Source organism: Poecilia mexicana, unplaced genomic scaffold (genome assembly GCF_051168715.1).
Source record: "Poecilia mexicana isolate PSO_F unplaced genomic scaffold, ASM5116871v1 scaffold_8, whole genome shotgun sequence".
NCBI lineage: Eukaryota > Metazoa > Chordata > Actinopteri > Cyprinodontiformes > Poeciliidae > Poecilia > Poecilia mexicana.
In genome coordinates this window covers 18380557-18398835 of record NW_028263377.1, presented here as the reverse complement: position 1 = coordinate 18398835, position 18279 = coordinate 18380557, and the positions used below count along the sequence as shown (strand labels likewise).

The following is an 18279-nucleotide window of genomic DNA, read 5'->3' as shown; positions in this document are numbered from 1 at the left end:
CCTCCCAGGTCCTCGCCCCTTCTACCGTCTCCGAACCCCTCACTCACATCAGTGCCCCTCTCAGCTGTCCTCCTGCCTTGCGCCATATAGCCGGATCCATACACTGGAACAATTAAAGTCTCATTGCAGTTGTCGTCAACTGGTTTATGGACTCCTTTGTCTGTTCTTGTGTTTGTGGCTTTTATTAACATGAATCATTGTCTCCACGTTCTTCTCCCACCGCAAGCGGCTATTTCAGCTCATTCTGTCCGTGCTTGTAGTGAAGTAGGAAGCTACAAATCCCTGTTCCCCCTGCTTTCACCTCACCCAGCTGATTGTATTTATTTACCATGCTTCCTCCCACTAACACTCAAAGGAAAACCCTTTTTTTCCTTTGTCCGCACTCCAGCCCATATTAATCTTCAGACATTCCCCCACTGGTGTTGAGTGTTTTTTTGTTTTGTTTTGTTTTGTTTTTTAAATTTGCTTAAATGACTTTTGTTTTCTGTTATTTGTAAAATTAACCATTCCTAGTTGATTTGTGGAATGACAAAGTGTGTATCGGGATAATGTTCAACTTTTGGTTATGATGTAACAATCCAATGAACTGCTGTCAGCCTACCTGCTGTCAGTCCATATCAAGGCTACGCCGCCAACAGCTACCTCTCCCATCCCATCACTTCTTCTGTCCCTTTTCTCACCCTTCTCGCTGACAGTCTACCAGTGCCCAAATCATCCTGCTATCTCTTTTATCAGTGCTGGCAGGACAAAGTAGTGTTTCTCTTGCCTCAATTTGTTTATTTCTGAGGCAAAAAAGGCAAGAAATTGAATCAGTATTAGGACACTGTTGACAAACTCTGTATTATCATAAAGAGTTTGGATGAGGGAACATGCAGAACAAAGCAATGCCTCAAATAAAAGGCTTCCTATGTGTCATTTCAAAAAGTGCGAGGGAATAAGTGAGAAAACAGAGTACTGTGTGACAGAAAAAAAAAATACAAAGAATGGCTGTGAATGGAAAAAAAAAAGAGAGAGAACACACAGTTGCTATAGAGACGAGGAGTCTGGTAGCATCCCCTCATTAGGAATGACCCACCACACACAAGCACAGTCATGTGACCACGGCAGAGCGTACACCCATTTTTTGACGTAGGGAGATGAGGGAGGGGGTGCACAGTGTACATGTAAAAAGTCATTACAATTTTAAAGTCAGGGGAAGAGAGAGGCGAACGAGCGAGTGAAGCAGGTGCAGATGAATTGGAGATGAATACGAAACACAGTCAGTTTAGGAGACTCTCTGCAAACACAGAATCTCTGGAAGACTCGGAGCAGGAGTGAGGAGAGGAGGAAGCTAACGTTACAAACAGGAAGGCTTGTTGATGCTCCCCCACTCAAGCCTCATCCAGAATACAGTGCGCTCCTCTGTTGTTGTCTGTATCTTCACCCAGTAGCCATGTCCCTATCAACTTTCATGACATTCAGACTCAGCTTCACACAGAGGTAGATAACATTTTGATTTCAGAGGATACCGTTTTCTGTTGCTGTCTGCTTTTGGTCTCAGTTAAGGGTATTCTCTGGGGTGAATGTTTGGGTTGATAAAGCTTTAAAACTCGCCTCTTCCGGCGTCTGGACGGCGCGTTCTTGCATGCATTGTCTAAGAATGTGTGTGTACCAGAGTGTATGTCTGTTTATGTTTATGCTGTATTGTGATTTTACTCCTAAGACCTGACCCAGTATAGTCTAAAAGGAAGAGGAAACACAATGGGGATCCCCCCACCCCCTTTCTTTCCTTAAATATCTCTCTTCTTCTGTCACTCTTTATCACTCCTCAGCAAATTAACTCACTCCTAATTCTGATTTCACAGGAAATAACCTATTTACTCTCTTTTGCTCCACTCCTCCTTCTCTTCTTTTTTGTACACAACAGAACATTCTTACATTCCTCTTACTGCTTCCTTCTCTACTTCTTCTTTTCTGTGTCTCTAAACTGCAAACATGCATGCAACACAGACGCACCACATTAATCAGCATCAAGATACACGTAAACACACCAATCCGTGAACGAATTCCAGCACAGGCCATCAGAAGAACACCATGCACTCATGCACGCCCATTAACTGTCCAAGCATGGATGCAGGTTAGCTTGACATGCTCCATTCTGCCCCCTGCTGAATGCTTACTGCATATGCCAGTAACAGGTTGGGGATTCAATTAGAGCAGCATGCTCACAGCAGTTAGTTCTATGAGTAGCACCACTGCAGTCTGGACTGGACTGGGCAATCGCATTGGCCAGAAGAACCTCAGTTTCTTGTAGATGGAACGAAAATAAAAGGAAAAACAACACAAAAAGGAAAAGCACAGCACTTAAGAAATCTACTGCCAACCATTGGCAGGGGGTGTTCAGATCATCAAAGTGGAGCATTAGCCATCACCAAGATGCTGTCACATCAAATTTGAAAACAGCACGGACTGCAGGCAACAGCCAAAATGAAAGGTCTAAATTTAGCCGAAAGCTGTCAGTGTTCACTTTTACTGGTCGATCACAAATGGATGCTAAACACTAATGGGAGGTTTTTGCTGTCATTTTCAAGAAAGTTCTCAGGCTTTCATTGCTTCATACCGGAGCCTCATTTATTGACAAGTAAAAGCTGACCTGTGCCTGGGAAAGGAATTACAGAGATAAATAGTCAATTATTACGGCAGCATTTCCCAGTATGTGTGGTGGTAATTGGCAGCCTTGAGTACGATAGCTACAGCCTGCGTTTTAATCCCTGATAAGGTAAGTTTCATTAGTCATTTGGCCGGTTTAGGGTATAAAAAAAAAAAGTGTTGTGTGTGTGCTTCATGGTAGCTTCACTGAAATGATCATGACTCCAAGATTTCCATCCGTAGCCAAAGAGGAATTAATCTATTTATCCATCTCACATAATCCCAGATGGCTCTATGGAAGCTAACCTGCTTGAGCCAGACTAGGATAATGCCTAATCTCAAGACTTATGCCTAATGCTTAATGCCTTATTCCTAATACCTCATTCATTCTGTGGTCATAATAGCCTCTTGTACTATACGTCTCTGCAGCCAGAGTTTGGCTGCTCTGGCTTCCTGCTGTTAAACACTTCACAGTTACAATTGGGAGGGAGGCGAAGCAAAGGAAAGCCAAGAAGAGCCGGTAAACAGGAAAGCAGCCGGGGAAAGCTGGGGAGTGCAGGTCAGACTTAATGAAGCCCCCCAGGCAGGGTTTGCAGGATGTGAAGCGTGGCCACTCTTTCTGTTTGGCATGTGAATGTGTGAATAAGAGTGTTTGTGTGAGTCTCAAGGTCTGTGCATACAGCTTAGACGCCACTGATGAGCCCCTTTGACACCGATCCAACCCTGCCACTAGTTCATTAGAATAAACCAATGTCCAATGATTGCAGGGGAAGAGGTGGAGGAAGACAGGAGGGCGTCGTGGAGGAGCAAGGCTGATAGTCTCTGCTGGGCTGCTGTATTAGTGAACTGATGAGGCCAAAAGAGTACAGAATGCAACCTGTTTGGTACAAGGCAAGGGGGTTAGGTGCAATATGTCACATAGTATTATAGTAGTAAAGTATTTCAGGTTTAGGCTAAATTTATTAAAGTTTTATTTCTATTTTTTTGATGTTCTTTATGCACCAGAATACACTTTGCTTTCAAGACATATTTTATATCCTAGATTAAATTTAAACATTTGATAGAAATATAGATGTGTTTTCTGTTTTAGGTAATTGGAAATAAAGTACTTTGTTGATAGAGAAGTAGGCTTGTATGTTTGTTTTTCTGTGTCCTTCATACTACCTTGAGGCACAGTGTTGTTTATGGGTCACCTACATACCAAGCCTTTTTACTGTTTATTTAGCTATTTACAGTACCATTGTACTTTTCAGGGAGTGTCCTACTTGTGTTGGTCGTTTTCCACTTATCCACTTATTTTATCCTCAGCAAAAGAAAAAAAACAAACAAAACAAAATCACCCTTTTGAGCCTTTCTTTAAAGTATTTAATCCTCTAATAATTTTCACATTTCAGTCACTCATAATTACATATTCGGAGCGAACACCTTAGCCCGTCTCAATACATTCAAGTAAACATTTTGGTTCGACAATGGAGCATGACAAGCCTCCTGTTCGTGAGGAGTCTTTATTCAGTGTTTGTTTGTGCCTGACTGATTAGATTCCTGTTTGGCTGGCAGTCTCAATCCCTGTTGGACCCTTCAGACAGAACAGGCTGATTCCTAGGAGACCGAGCAGCACAGATCACCAGCCACTACCAGCAGCAGCAGCAGCAGAAAACACAAAGAGAAAGCTGGATTTATGGGAGCCTTGATTTACTCCTCCATCCTCTCTGTTGGGATTCTCCTCCTCTGCCAGAATCCATGCAATATTCAAGACAGTTTGAGCCTAGACTGATCCATCACTCAAACGGTTACAGTTTGACAGGATATGTACTGTACGTGTGTGCGTGTGTGTGTGTAGGTTTGTGTGCGGAGATGCTTGTGTGGTATCCCTGTGTGAATGGCAACAGTCTGCTTGCGATTTCGTTTGTGCTGTCTGCGTCCAAATGTCCCTGCAGTGTCTAATTAGTTCAGGGATGCGTTCAGTCATGAGGTGACCAGCAGGTGTCTGGTTCTGCTGCAACCGTGAGCCCCCGAGACACGCAGATAAACTGGTAATGGAATACATGGGGACCATTCAGCTGTTTTATTCTGTAATGCTTCCAATTCTGCTACTCCCTTGACCCTCACTACTTTCTGTTGCTGGGACCTCTGTGATGTCAGAGTGCTGTGGATGCCCACAGGTTTGCTCATAGATAACCTGACACGCCCGTTGGATCCCTTGGCAGCATCTCTGGCACTCAGGGACGCACAACATCAGACAGCCAATTTACACCAGTCCCCAGTGGATGACCTCCACCAGTCCAAAATAGACGATGTCTCTGTGCAGTGTGTATATGTGTCTTATTTGTTGGATGGATTCTCCAACTTTTTCGTTGAGCTTCAGTGTCTGTTTGCGAGTGGGAATGTTGTTTGTGTGTGAAGCTGAGTCGCAGTTGCAGAGGAAGGGGAAGCTAATGCAACCTCACATCTTTACCCCAGAATGAGTTTTGGGGGGTGAGGGTGGGGGGTTGTCTTGGAGGCATTACTCTTGACTGAGATCCAAATTTGAGTTCTAATAAAACAATCTCCACAATATTTTTTTTTCTAACACCCAGGTGCAGAGCAAAGAAGCAAAGGCCTTTTGAAAGAGAAAATGCACAATCAAATAAAAAGTAGGCCAAGATAAATTAAATTAGCGACTACATCTAAGCGACGACTGCAGCTAGAAATCTCCCATTCATCATATTCAAATGTTTTTCGAACACAATGCTCAAGTTCTTCAAATGAGCTTTTATGTGTTCCCTCATTTCAAATCTGATAATGTTCACCACCTATTTCCATCTCTCTCACCCATTCTCCAGCTATTCTATAGTCTTTTCATTTCTATACTTGCTTTTATCTACTCAGAGCTTTCTCTTTAGCCTTCACAATCTCTTTCCCCTGCTTCATATTCTGGTCTTTTCCCCCCAATTTCTTTTCTCTCTCTTCCTCACCTACCATCTTCATGATAACTGTCATTATTGCTATGCTTTGTTTTAATTTTTCCCTCATTCTTTTTTTTTTTCTTTTGTTTTGTTTGTTATGCTACTGCTCCTCTCCAGTTTTTGTGTGCCCCGGGACGTTGCTGCGGGTGCAGGTGCCCAGCTCTCAGCAGGAGGCAGAGCACCAGGCGGGGGCATGGTGTAAGGACCCTCTGCAGTCTGGGGATCGTCTGTATGTCATGCCCTGGACCCCCTATCGCACTGACATGCTGTATGAGTATGCCTCCTGGGAAGACTTTAAACAGAACAGAGCCACGACTACCTACAAGTGAGTGCATCTCCCACTGCCTTGGATGATCAAATGGCATCTGTTGCTGTATCGATTCATTGGCTTTTGATGTGGATATGGGTAGGGATATCAGAATGGCCCCACTGCGGCTTCTGCATTGTACTGCGCCACATACATTGGTTTGCTAATCATCTTTGTCTCTTTTTTTTTCTACTTTCTTTTTTGCAGGTTACCAAACAGAGTCGATGGCACAGGCTTCGTAGTCTATGACGGTGCAGTATTTTACAACAAAGAACGCACCAGAAACATTGTCAAGTATGACCTGCGTACACGCATCAAAAGCGGTGAAGCCATTGTCACAAACGCCAACTATCACGACACGTCGCCGTACCGCTGGGGGGGGAAGTCGGACATTGACCTCGCCGTGGACGAGAACGGCCTCTGGGTGATATACGCCACCGAATCCAACAACGGACGACTGGTGGTCAGCCAGGTGGGAGACCAGTGGTGCACCGCGGGGAAAGGGATATGGATTGCAAATGCAGGATTAGATTATCCAGAAATCTCATCCGAGTGGTCCAGCGAATCGTCAATACGGAGGAGTAACTTTCTCTGAGATTACAAGCCCGCACCGACAGATGAGATCAGGAGAGGCTGCTGTCTGATAAAAAAAGAGCAGTATAAATATAATCAGAAATATTTCGGGTCACATTGTAAATCCCATCATATGAAGAAATATCTTTGCTAGCAAGATTAGTATTTGATTTATTTTACATTGCATCTCGTCTACAAAACAAATCATTTTGACTTTGGAGATATTATGACCTAAAAAGATGCACATCATCCTCGATAATACCAGGATGCATAGTTTTTTCTTTGTTTGCAAAATAATCTCAAAATGGGATCCCTTTGTGAAGAGTTGGTTTAGTATTACTATTTTAATATCAGTTGTTATTTAATTTGTTTGTTTTAAAACATACAAGTCTTATCTCCGAAAGAGCTCAAACAAATAAATCACTAACCTGTGGCAAAGGTTTAAGCTTACTGAGATTGAGTTATTTTGGAAAGAGAGTTGGCAAACATTTTAATCTTTATATGTGCAAACTGGACACATCTCAAACTCTGGAGATGGAATTGCAGAAAAAAGGTGGTTTCACAAAGTATTGACTCAAACTGGGTAGCTACATAGACACGGTCTGTAGATTTTTAAATGTGAAATCCTAAAAGTTCAATGCCTTTTCCTTTCATATCACAATGTGACACTTCTTTGTGTTAAAGCTCTCTGATCAACTACTTAGTCGTTTTCATTTTCTCTTCACCCGCAGGTTAACCCTTACACACTACGCTTTGAAGGCACCTGGGAGACGAGCTTCGACAAGAGGATGGCGTCCAACGCCTTCATGGCCTGTGGCGTTCTGTACGCGGTGCGCTCAGTCTACCAGGACGATGACAGTGAAGCAGGCGGAGACCTGGTGATGTATGCCTACAACACCAATCGTGCGCGCGAGGAGCCGGTCAACATCGCTTTTCCGAACCCCTACCAGTACATATCCTCGGTGGACTACAACCCTCGAGACAACCAGCTGTATGTCTGGAATAACTATAACGTGCTGCGCTACCCACTCGAATTCGGGCCACCGGACCCCACCACTGGTGAGCAGTGATTCCAAGGAAAGCATACGGTGACATAATGTGCTATGACGGAGTCGTTAACCAGGAACTTATGCTTTGTCTCGCAGACACTTTGCTCAAATTTGTAAAACGCTCTTTCAGCAACAGCTTAAATATTTTAGTCTCCACCGCATGCTATTTCTCTTGATCTGAGAAACTCTTCAGATGGCGCATGTAAGATATGCTTCTTTGAATTTCGAGGGCTTCAGATTGCGAATTATCCTCCAGCGTGTTAATAATAATATGGAATAGCTTTTTTCCCTCATACGACTGCTGCGGCACCTCACATCAAGTTGAGTGTCATGAATAATGAAAAAGTCATCATCAGCTGATCAACTGGAATGTCAAAAAGGGTGTGGCATGCTGCTTTTCGGCAGTTCATCCGTGCGAGGGGACGACTGCGATGTGCTGCAAGTCTGAGCTGCGTACAGACGGGCAAGAAGCTGAGATTAGGCGCAGAGAGAAACGAGGTGGAGACGAGCAGGCGGCAGCGCTCGCAGAGCCGCACGCTGACTGTGTTTGATCTGCTAGGATTTTGTAGTTGTGATGTGTTGCTTTCATCTTCACATTAGGTTCGGTTGTTAGTGATGGTGACTTCTCTGATGCATTTGATAAATTGTTAATTTATCTCTGAATTGTGATGATGCTGTCCTCCCCGGCGCCTCCTTTCTGCTCCCCAGAGTTTCTTTGAGAGGCTTAAAAAAATTGTTTGTCACCCCGATTACGGAGCAACTACGTTTTGAACTAAGCTTCTGAGGAACGTCTTATATTCATATGTCCTTCGTTTCTTAATTTCTTTTATGTATAATTTGTTGTTTGATTTCTCACACATGCTCAACAGCCTCTATTATGATGCAAACTCTCTGTTACCACTCAATTTACTCTCAGGGCCTCTGACCACCACCCAAGTGACCCCTACTCCACCATCAAGATCGTTCACCTCCAGTGCGAGTCCCTCTACCGTACGACCTCTGGCTCCCACCTCACGCCCAATCGGCTCCATTAACAAGCATCCAGATCTGCGTCCAATCACAGCCACCGTACCTATCACTCGCCGGCCGCCTCCTCCTCCTGCTCCTCAAGGCCCAGATCGGCATTTTTGTGAGACTAAGCTCATTCGGGGAATCCAGTGGCCGACCACTCAGCGAGGGGAAACTGTGGACCGACCCTGTCCTAAAGGATCTCTGGGTGAGGATTTTAGCATGTAGCTCTTCTGTTTAAAATGCACTTGTACCGCATGTAGTGCCTTGCAAAGGCATTCTTAACTTCATTGTATTTAACTGGGATTTTATAGACCAACACAAGGTGGATAATAATTGTGCAGCAGAAGGATACAGGTTCTCAAAATTTCCCCACAAATTAATATCTGAAAAGTGGGTCATGCATCTATATTCAGCAATTCTACATTTTTTATTTTTTTATTTTTTCAAGCTGAGTTAGGTTGGAGAAAGACAGCTGACCTCACTTTTTCTTGCAACAAAACTTCATTTGGGCCTAGTTGGGTCATTGTAATATGTGATGATTGATCTAAACCATTTTATTGTGGTCCTGGCTGTATATCTTGGGTGTTATTCAGCTGGAAGGTGATTAATGCATTTTGCAGCTTCTAGTTTTCTTACAGAATTCAGCTCCAAAGTGTATAAAATAGCAATAAACACGTATCAGATTTATACTTTGAGCTGGTGTGTCACATGCGATCCTTATGAGTTCCATTAAAGCTTGTGGTTTCAACAGGGCATGTATGCTTTTGCAAGGCACTGCATGTGCCTGCACACTTCTGTTTTAAATCTTCCCATAATGCATATATTCCATCTTTGTAAGTCCCCGTGCCGTATATGTTCTCACACATTCCCAAGCCGTCAGGATGTTTGTGCTCTCCTGCTTGTTTTTTTTTCCACTTCTACCTCCTTCTGTCCCCATGCTGGTCTCACCAGTGCGCGCCGTCTCTGAGGACTCACAGATAAAAGCTCGTCCTCCATAAATGAAAGGCTCATCTCCCACAGAAACAGAGCTGATTGAAAGTGGCACATAATGAAATGAAAGGCCGCACAACACGGACTTCACTTTCCTCCGTGTTATTTGCCGTACCGTCAGACATCTAGCCGTCAAAAAAGAAAAGTCAAACGAAGAACGGTATCTCACTCGGTCTTCCTCTCGAATTGTTTTTGTTGGGGGTTTTTTTTTAATGTTATCTTAACGTTTAATTAGCAGCAGATGTAATTGCTCATCATGAATCAGTTCTCTGATCGATAAAGGAGAAAACGAGAGAAGTTGAAAAGAGGAAGAAGAAAATCAGCAGGCGAGCGCGAGAAAGAAGCGGATGAAACAAAACCACATCTGCTATGATCCCGCTATGACTACGAAGCGCTGCTCCGTTATCTCTATCATCTGTGCTCGTCCAATTTGCTTCCCTCTTTGTCCTATGTGGTAACCGTCCTCTTCTCCTCCGCCTTGTCTTTGTGACTTGATGTTGGGTATTTGTGTTAGCATCAGCAGCAGCAGACAGACCCCTCCCTGCTTCTGTCCCTGCATGGTGTCCTTCCTCTGAACCCTCGTGCTGAGTAAAAAACACCAGAGTGGAAATGAGATTCTGCGGAAGGCGCACGCTTCCATCAGGTGTTTTTATTCGACAGTGAGGAATCATACCTGACGTTCTTTATGTGTGACTGTGTGCAGAGATGAAATATTATGTGAAGGTACAAGAATACGGTAGCCCCCCCTCCGGCTCCCCTCCGTCTTTCCTCCTGCGTTCACTGTCTTTATCGTCTTATTTAACCTTTTCCCATTCAGTCTCATTTCTCTCTCTGTTTTCCTCTTCTTCCCTCCTCCTTCTTCGTACTCGTCTTCAAACACTTTGAGTATTGCATATTTAAAATTAATTCTGTTTAATTCCGCTAGGCTAAAAACTATCACAAGCTCTCTTTGTTCATCCCTCTCCTTCACACTGTCCCCTTTAATTGCAGTCACCTAATGCTTATTATCTCTCCATTCCCCTCCACCCGTCTTCCTCCTACCCGCCTTTTCTCCAGGCATCGCTTCGTTCCAGTGTTTGGCGGACCAGGTCATTTGGAACCCACGGGGTCCTGACCTGAGTAACTGCACCTCCCCGTGGGTCAACCAGGTGGCACAGAAGGTGAGACCCAGAGCCACATCCCTGGTCAGAGGTCCGTCCCTTTCTTCTGCCCTTCTCCCCTGGACACCTTCCCTGTCCACACATGATGAAACATTAACATATATCCAAGGCTGTCCTGATTAAAATAGAGGTCTTTTATTACAAGGCGTGTGCTCATTGTGATTAAATAATGATTTTTGCCCCCCACCCCACAAATGTAATTAGATTAACGATAGCCTGCATTTGTTCCAAAAAAAAAAAAAAAAAGCCCCAAAAAACTCCTGCAGTCTCACAATTCCTGCAAAGTTTGGGTCACATTTACATTAAAACAAGACGCATAAACCTTTTTTTTCTGTCTGGTCTTAAATCAGAACAAATTTTCCCGTCACGTAAGAATATTTTTTGCTAAATGATAAATAAAAGTGAGAATTTATTGGCATGTTTATGTTCAGATGTTTATGTACATTTTCTAAGAATTCCCATTTGCAATTTCCAACCCTGCTCACAAATGTGAGATCAGGGCTTTGCTATGGCCACTCCAGATATCGATCTCTGCCTTCAACTGTATCTTCCTTCTGCGCAGTACCTAAACATCACAGCCTTGCACTGATCCACAAGCATTTAAGCTCAGATATAATTAAATATCCAAACCGCATGTGTGATCAAAGCAGCTAAATTGGACATATTAATTATTTCTCCGTGCATGTTGCTGATGGATTTCCTTGAAACATTTCTAGTGCGTGTGTGCTTTGAAGGATAAATGGCGTCACCCTTTAAAGAACTGCCATTGGAAGAATCCACTTTACCAGAAAAAAATCAATTGCAGCTGCGTGTTTGCAGCGACTGCAATTTGCAGGTGAAAAACGTCTAAGAATTACAAAAACTTCATGGTGCGTTCTGCACGGTCTGTCTTTATTTACAAGGACACAAAACCACCTAATATTAGAGGGAATTCTGTGTGTGGGATTTGCAAATAAATCGGAATATTTCCTTCTTTTTTTTTTCCTGTAGATAAAGAGTGGGGAGAATGCTCCTAACATAGCCAGTGAGCTGGTGAACCACACGCGAGGCCGGATCCAAGCCGGTGATATTAGTTCAACCGTCCGGCTGATTGAGCAGCTGCTGGACATACTGGACGCCCAGCTTCAAGCCCTGAAGCCCAGAAATAAAGAATCAGCTGGACGAAACTACAATAAGGTACAAGAAGGCGTAATTGGACACGCGCACAAATCAAACATTAGAAAGCAGCGTTCTGGTTCTTCTTTACTCCGTGGACTATGAAACATTTTAATATCTCTCCTTTTTTATATATTTTTTTTCAGTCGAATAAATCCATGCTTTGTTTTCTTCTCTCCAGTTTCAGAAACGGGAGCAGAATTGTCGGGCGTACATCCAGGTAGGCGTTTTTCTTTTATCTGTCTTCTTTAAGTGCCTGGAATCAAACTGTTCTGGGACTTTGAATAACTGAGGCAAGATTAAACGCTGGAGCAGGCTGGGTTTGTGTGGATAAAATTCCTCAGGCTCCACAGCAGAATTAATGTCCTGTCTTTGGGATAATCACTTACAAAACCTCTGGTTCGTGCTGAAGGACAGACAGCATTCACTGCGATTAAATGTATTCCACACATTAAAATAACTTACTCTGTATATTATTATTATTATTATTATTATTATTATTATTATTATTATTATTATTATTATTATTATTATTATTTATTTACTACTGGTGTTATTGTTATGTATATTTGTAAAATTGTGTCACTTCATAAAGAACTCGTCTGCCTGCAGCATAATCCTGCTGAGCTGTGATGGAGCTTAAGGTGTATGTTTAATATCAGCCTTGGCTTCATCATCTTGCACAATAAGGTACAATATCTGTTGCTTGGAGAAAATCTAATTTGACTACACCATGAAAAGCAACAGTTTGTCTTATGACACCCTTCTTCGCGTTTTCAATATGTATGCAATATCTTTGGCTCTGGGAGAGCTCTTATCTAATATCAAGAAAAAGCATTGTGTGTGCTGCTTTGTAATGATAAAATGCAGCATTCTGCAGCAGCCACTCTCTTATGCGCCTTGACCTCTCTGCATCCTGCTGTAATATGACCCCCACGTCTTATGGTCCCCGTTTGTGCAGGACGAATGCGAAGCATGCGGCGCCGAATGTTACAGGGCTATTACTTTGTGTCACTTGCCGCAAGGTAGCTTTGCATAATAACCGCTGATCCAAGGATAACATACAAACATCCTCGGCCTTTTTTCCTCTGCCACGAATGGAGTGCATTCTGATGCTCGATTCGTTTTCTTAACGGCAGTGCTCTTTATTCCACACAGCAGTCTATCCTTCATTTTGAGAGGTCTGAGCAAGAGAATTACATGATTCATCAAGCAGACTACTCCAATAAATTGGATAGCTGATACAACCATCAAAATTGCCATTAAATGAATTGTAAGTGTGAAATAGAATGGTAATATGTCTGACATGGCATAATAACAAATTTATTGCAGGAGCCTGGTAAGCTTCTAGGAAATAATTATAGTAAACTTGTAAGTTAAATATCTTATCAAACATGTTTGGACTGCATCATTTAATACACAAAATAAATCATTACAAAGACACTGATAAGCAAATTCAGGAGCAAACTGGTAATTAATGATAGGTAATTAACAGCTAATAGCACTTCCTGAGACAAGAGTTAGGCTCTTAAAAACAGTGTTAATGAGCGACTGCCTGATAATTAGTCATCCAGAATTAGGCTTACTCTGAATTGGATATGAAGTGACGCAAAACCGAGAAGTAATAATCGTTACTGTCGTTACTGTAGAGATGTATCAATCACATGTCCTGATTGATTCAGTTCACCATTCCCTCCCCAACAGATCTTTACCAATTGTTAAATCAAGATAATTTATACTGCGTAAATTGAGAAATTAACTGCCTTAATGTCAACTTACAGTAAAATGAAAGAATTGTGTTCTGAAAGTCAACACTTTCCTCCACGACCAGCATTGGTATGTTTGGATACCAATCCTCAAAGTTCCTCACTAAAGTAGTAAAATACCCACAAAATGAATGCAGAAGACAAACAGAACACTCCTTCTGCGTGGATCTGTTTGTTAAATGTTAAAGGTAATTACGGATTTAGTAGATTCTTACCTTGACGCTGAGATTTCCTCACAGATGACAGATGAGTCTGGACTGTTCAAAAGGACCAAGCAGAGCATCAATGAAATTTTCTGTTATTTGTTGATCTCTAACTTCCTGCTTCTTTCTCTGACGTCAATATGAAACGGCTCAAGGATATGGAAATTAGTGTTCTCTTACAACCAGTTTCCACATGAATACTATCATTGACAATGTGAGCTGTTAGTGTATAAGTATTGGGCACTAGATCAGTAAAAAGATATGTATTAGAATATGAGTCAGAAAAAAAACACTTTTGTAATTGACCCCAATTATCTTGCTCTGGTCACCAGTCGTTATTTGTAGTCACTATGACCTTCTTGTTGTTTTACATTTAGTCCTACCAGCTAATCAGGAACAATCTTCTAAATGTTGACTTTTGTAACTCCTCATATAACTAAAATAAGACATTTGTGATAATATGACATGCTTCTACTCCAGGCGGTTGTTCAGACGGTGGACAACTTGCTCCGTCCTGAGGCGCTGGACTCTTGGCAGGACATGAACAGCACAGAGCAGGCCCACACCGCCACCATGCTCCTGGACGTCCTGGAAAAAGGAGCTTTCCTCCTGGCCAACAACATGTACGGGAACCGCTTCTCCGACCGAGCGCCCAGCGTCGGTGAGCGAAAAGTTTGGCTTGTGTTGTGGACAGTGACGTGACGGACTCCGATCCGCCGGGTGAAGCTCTGCCTCGGGTTCACGTCTCTGTCTTTTCACCGCCAGATCTGGAGGTGCACGTCGTCAACACGGAGATGGACCTTCAGGATTTGTCGTTCCCGCAGAATTACGCCAGCGACAGCACCATCCAGCTTTCAGCCTCCACCATCAAGCAGTACAGCCGGAACGGTCAGCAGCCCTCGCCCCTCCACTTCCTCGCCCCCTACGTCCGAAAGACCGCGCTCTCCTATAAGGACAGCGCGCTTATGTTTTCATTTGCATTTTTGCGCAATCTCGAAACAATCTGCATGCAGTTGACTAAGTTATTGGTTCATAATAACAGCCTAATCAGATTAACAGAAGCGCTGAGACAATTTCTTTTCTTGATGGTTTCTTAACAGCAGTTCTTAATAGAATAGCTGGGGAGGCGTGTAGATTACAATCGGCCCCAGCCTGGCACAGCTATCTCAGCACTCTCTCTCCTTTCTTTTCCTCATTGCCTTGCTTAGTCTTTCCACCATCTTATCCCCGTGTCACATCTCTCTTGTTTCCACCTCCCCCCTTCCCACCGCATCATCCTTTCTCTCTCCCCTCCTCTTTCAGCAGCCACCCTCCCTCTGTTTTCTGCCTCCGCTAGGCTCTGCAGTGGGAACGAGATTAGAATGATTGAAACAAACCCACATGAAATATTCATATGGAATAATAAGAGATCTGTGAATGCTTGAGGGATGAATGTTCCATTGCCCTCCACATTAAATCTCGCTCTCTTGCACCAGTCAAAATGAAACGGTCCTTACCATCATTCTAACCTTCACTAACTCCCTCTCTCCATCTCCCTTTCACTCACTCCGTCACTCTCTGCTCTCCGTCTCTGCCATTTTTGCTGCTGTTTCCATATCATGCCCTCGTTACTCTATTTTACTCCCTCCCTCATGGTTTCGTGCAGCTCCCCTTCTTAAATAACTGTGGTCTTTTTCATACCTTATTATTAAATTCTTGCTCTGTCACGTAATCTTTTGCAGGACAAGTAAAAGTGGTGTTCATTCTGTACAAAAATTTGGGGTCTTTCCTGTCCACTGAGAATGCTACGGTGAAAATAGAAATGGAGGGACCGAACTATGAGAGGAAGCAACTGGCGGTCAACTCCCATGTAATCGCCGCCTCCATCAACAAAGAGTCCAGCAGAGTGTTTCTGACTCAGCCAGTCATCTTCACACTCAAACATCTTCAGGTAGTGTTATTTCTTTTTTTTTTTTTTTTTTTTTTTGGGGGGGGGGGGGGGGTTCTTTTTAAATGGTTTTAAGTCGTCAAACAAAAGCTGAAGTTTTCAAATGCTGTTTTCATGTATTGCAGAAGAAATGTTACTCAGATCATTCTGGACTTTTGTCCTTGTTAAATTATGAATTAACTGTTATGGAAGCTGAGTTCAATTTCACTGGCCACATTCAGGCCTGATTACTAAAATATTATTCAAATAGAACATGTTAGACATGAAGTGGGATTACAAATCCCAAACGGCAAAACATTTTGCCATGATCTGAGACATTTAAGAAGAGATGAGACCCAAACTCATTCACATCAGTCCGGAATATTTGCAAAGTCATTTTTTTTTAAATTTGGGACTTCAGCCAACCACAAAAAGGAGAAAGCTTTGTGAACTGTGACCTACCAAATTAAAAGCTTACAGGTGACTCAACAAAAACATGTAAAGCTTTGGAGACCTTATTTGCTTCGTTTAACATCCATGTTTGTTTAAAAGTCAAAAAAGAAGAGAGAGAGCAAAAATATGCCTGGAAAACCATAAAACGTTATCTCACAAGACCAAATTTTTTTAAAGTTTGCATGTCTTTATATCTGAGGTAAAACTAACACTCCTACACTCCGACAGTCAAACAAGAATCCAAACCATGCCAGCAAGTTCACATTTGAGTGTCTCAAAAAAAAAAAAGGAAAAATAAAAATTTTTGCGAGGGGCTCAGCCAAAGTCAATCAAAATTGGCTTCAATTTTGATTGACTTCAAACACACCGGTTCATGTTTTAAACCTCTTTGTTGTGGCTAAATTAAAATTGTCCTGCAAAAGAGGAGTGAGACAGAATTCCTGCGCAGAGATGTAAAACCCTCATTACCGGTTATCACAAACACTTGATAGCATCGTTGCAGCCAGCGGGTGACACAACCAGTTATTAGGTTTATTTTTTTGCATACTGTTGGAGGTGGCTGTCTTGGATAATTGCCCTTATTTAAAACCGTCATTTAAAATCATCTTTTTAATGTTTTAACACATTCGATGACCATCTTTTCTGCAGAACAAGAATTACTACACTCCTAATTGCTCGTTTTGGAACTACTCTGAGCGCTCCATGACGGGCCAGTGGTCGTCGCAGGGCTGCAGGCTGCTGGACACCAACGGCACACACACCACGTGCTCCTGCAGCCACCTCACCAACTTCGCCGTGCTAATGGCTCACCACGAGGCGGACGTAAGGCGGCGAGGGCGTGGCACGCAGACACACATTTAAGATGGAAGTGGGTTAATTTATGCCGACATTCGCTCGCGTGAGCATTAGCGCTCACTCACTGACAAACCCTCACACACCCTCACACACACATGCACAATAATGTTCCCTTCTCAAGGCTGACAGGCTCTTTGTTTTGAATTTTGTCTTTTTCTTCTTTCACGCTGACATTCAGGGAGGCAACAGCTTACAAATTCATGTCCCACTACTTCTAGCTGACATTCACATGGATTTAAATGTCATGTTTTTTTCAGAACGTCTTGTCTTTTGTCTTCACATTTTAGCTCTGTGCATATATTTACAAATATTAAATAAGGCAATTTGGCTCTTTCTCTTCCCTACCCCCTTTTTTCCATCCTTCCCTCTTTTGTTTCTGCTGCTTATCTTCTGTCCCACTATTCTTCCTTCACAACATTCTGTTTTTTTCTGGAGTTTTTTTTTTTTTTTTTTTTGACACAGGGAAATTGTTTGTGTCTAATCCCACACCCCCACCGTTTTCCTTTCAACACTCCTTACACCTGTTTATTTTCTCTGTCGCTTTTTAATCCGCTAGGGTCGGATGCACGAACTCATCCTGTTCGTCATCACCTGGGTGGGCATCGTCATCTCCCTGGTGTGTCTGGCCATCTGCATCTCCACTTTCTGCTTCCTGCGGGGTCTGCAGACTGACCGCAATACAATCCACAAGAACCTCTGCATCAACCTCTTTATCGCCGAGCTGCTTTTCCTCATCGGTATCGACAAGACGGAATATCACGTGAGTTTTTCAGCCAAAGAACCTCCTCCCTCGCCTCCTTTGTATACATTTTTACGCATGATTTTGTTGCCCCCCCCCCCCTTGGTAATTAAGCGCGTGTCCTTTTTTTTTTTATGCTATGAAGCCTCCTTTAGAACTCAATTTACTTGCTTATATGTTGTAAATGAGACAGAGTCAAAAGGTCAGGTTAGTTTCTATGCATAATTAACTTGAGAATGACATTTACAGCACAACTCAGGTGATTTTACAAACTTTTTTTTCCCACTGAATTGCTGTGAAACTGAAGCTGAGGCATTGTGTCATTAATTTACTCTATAAAACCTTTACTAGACAAGGTAATAAATTACCCCTCAATGATATGCACAGCACCAGTCACCGAGGGGCAGCTTTTCTTTTTTTCCCCCCTTTTTCGTGTTCGGTACCTGATAGTGACCCTGTTCTGTCCTCTCCCTGTTTTTCGCTTGGTTAAATGTCTTAACCTCAATGATTCCTCTTACTTCGTCCTAATTTTTTTTTTT

At 42.8% G+C, this 18279-nt stretch overlaps 1 protein-coding gene across 1 annotated transcript in view; it reads left to right on the top strand.

The window, feature by feature from the left end:
• The window catches only part of adgrl1a (adhesion G protein-coupled receptor L1a), a 58140-nt gene that overhangs the window by 27128 nt on the left and 12733 nt on the right, over positions 1 to 18279 (top strand). The window contains exons 5-16 of the mRNA XM_015002296.2: positions 5691 to 5898; positions 6088 to 6352; positions 7185 to 7512; positions 8419 to 8718; positions 10560 to 10663; positions 11654 to 11839; positions 12000 to 12038; positions 14268 to 14448; positions 14553 to 14675; positions 15509 to 15717; positions 16795 to 16968; positions 17558 to 17761. Of these exons, the coding sequence (XP_014857782.2) occupies positions 5691 to 5898; positions 6088 to 6352; positions 7185 to 7512; positions 8419 to 8718; positions 10560 to 10663; positions 11654 to 11839; positions 12000 to 12038; positions 14268 to 14448; positions 14553 to 14675; positions 15509 to 15717; positions 16795 to 16968; positions 17558 to 17761 (2321 nt within the window). The remainder of the gene's footprint in view (positions 1 to 5690; positions 5899 to 6087; positions 6353 to 7184; positions 7513 to 8418; positions 8719 to 10559; positions 10664 to 11653; positions 11840 to 11999; positions 12039 to 14267; positions 14449 to 14552; positions 14676 to 15508; positions 15718 to 16794; positions 16969 to 17557; positions 17762 to 18279) is intronic.